This window comes from Petaurus breviceps, unplaced genomic scaffold (assembly GCF_028583685.1).
Source record: "Petaurus breviceps papuanus isolate PSGF00001 unplaced genomic scaffold, PetGlider_PUasm1.0 91041, whole genome shotgun sequence".
Taxonomy (NCBI): Eukaryota; Metazoa; Chordata; class Mammalia; order Diprotodontia; family Petauridae; genus Petaurus; species Petaurus breviceps.
In genome coordinates this window covers 40584389-40587579 of record NW_027187400.1, presented here as the reverse complement: position 1 = coordinate 40587579, position 3191 = coordinate 40584389, and the positions used below count along the sequence as shown (strand labels likewise).

The 3191-nt window shown below is 60.4% G+C and overlaps 1 protein-coding gene across 1 annotated transcript in view; it reads left to right on the top strand.

The window, feature by feature from the left end:
- The window catches only part of ARHGAP33 (Rho GTPase activating protein 33), a 12192-nt gene that overhangs the window by 5699 nt on the left and 3302 nt on the right, over positions 1-3191 (top strand). Inside the window, exons 13-19 of the mRNA XM_069078523.1 lie at positions 376-520; positions 612-694; positions 788-895; positions 1131-1276; positions 2013-2154; positions 2238-2383; positions 2477-2551. Coding sequence (XP_068934624.1) covers positions 376-520; positions 612-694; positions 788-895; positions 1131-1276; positions 2013-2154; positions 2238-2383; positions 2477-2551 — 845 coding nt within the window. The remainder of the gene's footprint in view (positions 1-375; positions 521-611; positions 695-787; positions 896-1130; positions 1277-2012; positions 2155-2237; positions 2384-2476; positions 2552-3191) is intronic.

Sequence of the window (3191 nt, the reverse complement as noted above, 5' to 3'; positions counted from 1 at the left end):
TTGAGAGGGGAGCCCAGGCGGAGGGGGAGGGCTTGAGAGGGGAGCCCGGGCGGAGGGGGAGGGCTTGAGAGGGGAGCCCGGGCGGAGGGGGAGGCCTTGAGAGGGGAGCCCGGGCGGAGGGGGAGGCCTTGAGAGGGGAGCCCGGGCGGAGGGGGAGGGCTTGAGAGGGGAGCCCGGGCGGAGGGGGAGGCCTTGAGAGGGGAGCCCGGGCGGAGGGGGAGGCCTTGAGAGGGGAGCCCAGGTGGAGGGGGAGGGCTTGAGAGGGGAGCCCAGGTGGAGGGGGAGGCCTTGAGAGGGGAGCACAGGCAGTCAGGGCCCTGATGTGAAAAGAGGCTCCCGGAGCTCTGAAGGCTTCTCTGCTCTTGTGGCTCCCAGGCATGAGTTTGACAGTGAGCGGATCCCAGAGCTGAGTGGACCAGCCTTCCTACAGGACATCCACAGTGTCTCCTCCCTTTGCAAACTCTACTTCCGAGAGCTGCCTAACCCCCTACTCACCTACCAGCTCTACGGAAAATTCAGTGTAAGTCTGAAGGGGGCCATTCAGGAAGACCGAGGCATGAGGCCTCAGCCCCAGGCTGCGCACACCATTCTCTTTCACCCTTTTTCCCCAGGAGGCCATGTCTGTGCCGGGGGAGGAGGAGCGACTGGTCCGGGTTCATGATGTCATCCAGCAGCTGCCCCCACCTCATTACCGGTATGGATGGGGTAGGCTGGGGGCAGGGGGTGATGGGTCACTGTTGGAGAGACTCTCGATGAGTGAGCCTTCTCCCTCCCTACCCCGCTCCAGGACCCTGGAATACCTGCTTCGACACCTCTCTCGGATGGCCCAGCACAGCGCCAACACCAGCATGCATGCCCGAAACCTGGCCATTGTGTGGGCTCCCAACCTGCTTCGGTGAGTTGGGAAGGAAGCGACCAGCACCCTCCCTGTACAAAGGGAAGGCAGTTTGGTTTCTTTGTACCATTAGATCTTTGCATAGTGCCTTAATCTTAGTAGGCATTTAATTAATTAATGCTAAATTGAATTAAATGATCCTAGCTGCTAACCTTGCAAGCCTCAGAAGAGTGACCTCAGGGGTCCTCTAAGATCTTTGGGGGCCCCCTAAGCCCTGCATTCCTGGTGCCTGCAGGTCAATGGAGCTGGAGTCAGTAGGGCTTGGTGGGGCTGCTGCCTTTCGTGAAGTTCGAGTCCAGTCTGTCGTTGTAGAATTTCTTCTCAGCCACGTGGATGTTTTGTTCAGTGACACATTTGCCTCGGCAGGCCTAGATCCTGCAGGTACGCCTGCTCCCCAGGGATTGTGACCCGAGCCTCCTGGAGGTGGATAGAAGCTCACTCTTCTTGGGGCTAGGAAAGCTAGCCATGGTCTGGGGGATGATGGGGCCCCAGGATTACTGCCCTGAGTCTCCCTGGGTCCCCAAGAATCCTGCCCCATCCCCCAGCTTCCTTCTTATTTCAGCTCCTTGACTCAGGAACCCCCACTGGCCCGGGATGCTGCACCTCTACCACCCTCCTTTAGCTCCCTCTGGGACCCTCTTGGGACTAGTGGGTGGGGTGCTGATAGATCTGCTGGCACTTTACTGGGTATTCCCTGCTCCCTTGGCTTCAGAGCCCCTCTCCCCCATTTTAGAGATCACCTTTTCCCAAGAAACCCCTGCCACATCCCCTTCTCTCATTCCCACCCCTGCCCCACAAACCCTGGACCCCTGCGGGACACGGATCATCGGCCGGGCCCTCCCGAGGTAACTGAGACGGCTTTCCTCCTGCAGCTGCTGCCGCCTCCTCCTCGCCTGTTGCTGATGCCCCTACTGCTCCCTTCTCCTCCCCTTCTCTTCCCGCCCTGGCCCCACCACTCCCCCTCCCCCATCCCAGGGTCCCTGCCTTGCTGATCCCTGGCCGGGGGCTTGGCCTGCCAGGGCTCCTGGGGGAGGTGGGGGCTGTGCTTGGCTTTGCCTGCAGGGTAGATGGGGTGGCTTGATGAACTGACAAGACTTTTCCACCATCACTCCCCCAGGTCGCTGTCTCCTCTCCAGGCCCAAGTCCCTTGTGGGCAGTGGACCCTCCACTCGCCTCCTCTCCCTAGAGGAGGCTCAGGCTCGGTCACAGGGTCGGCTGTCTGGACAGGGGGCCAAGGCTCCTGCTTCACCTGAAGACCAGTGAGTAATGCCCGGGACTGGGGAGAGTGGGGAGAAAGGCCCCGAGCCAGAGCCTGATCCAGCTCACTCTCTGTCCTACATAGGAGGAAGGGGGTCATTGGAGAGAAGCGGAGGAAACCAGGCGGCAGCAGCTGGAAGACCTTCTTTGCCCTGGGCAGAGGCCCCTCCTCTGTCCGAAAGAAGCCCCTGCCCTGGCGTGGGGCTGGCCAAGGGGCCCAGCCACCCCCAGGTGAGCAAGCTCCTGGGCCCAAGGCTGCAGGGCATACAGGGCAGGGCCAGGCCTCCCCAACAACTGCTCCTCCTGTTTCTTCTGGAAACCTAGGTGGCCCAGTGGAAACAGCCCCACTGCGATCAGCCAAGAGCGAGGAGTCACTGTCATCCCAGGCCAGCGGAGCTGGTGAGGACCCATCGAGGGGTGGCCGGGCCTCCCTGGGAGTCCCAGATAGGGGGAGACGGGGAAGGCAGCTTGTTCTGTCTCCTATGTGTAGAGCCTTGGGATACCCAGAATGACTCGTCACACATGGGGCTCCATGCAGGCTGGGGCGGGGCGAAGGAAGGAACCCCAGGGCTCATCTAGACCACCACCCTGATATTATTGATGAAGCAGCTGAGGCCCCGAGAGGTTAAAAGGACTTGGCCAAGTCACCTGGGTATTGGAGGTAGAGTGACCATTGAAATCTTGGACTCCAAATCTGGCTCTTTCCACCTCCCTATGGACATCCCAGAGGACAGGAAAGGTCTTGAGATGTGGATGGAAATTCAGCAGGGGGAGGGTGGATCCCAGGCCTAGGGAACAACAGCAAGCACAGGAGACAGGAGTAACTTGGTTGGGCTGGTACAGAACGTCCTTGGGGGGGGCGGGGTGGATGAGGATGTGAAACTGGAAGAAGAGCTTAACGCCAGAGTGGGAAGGCCCTTGAGTGCCAGTGTGAGAGTGTATGCCCTTCTAGGCCATGGGGAGCCCTGCTTGGGTTTTCAGCGGAGACATGACTGTTTAGGGACATGGATGCCAGTGTGAGAGTGTGTGCCCTTCTAGG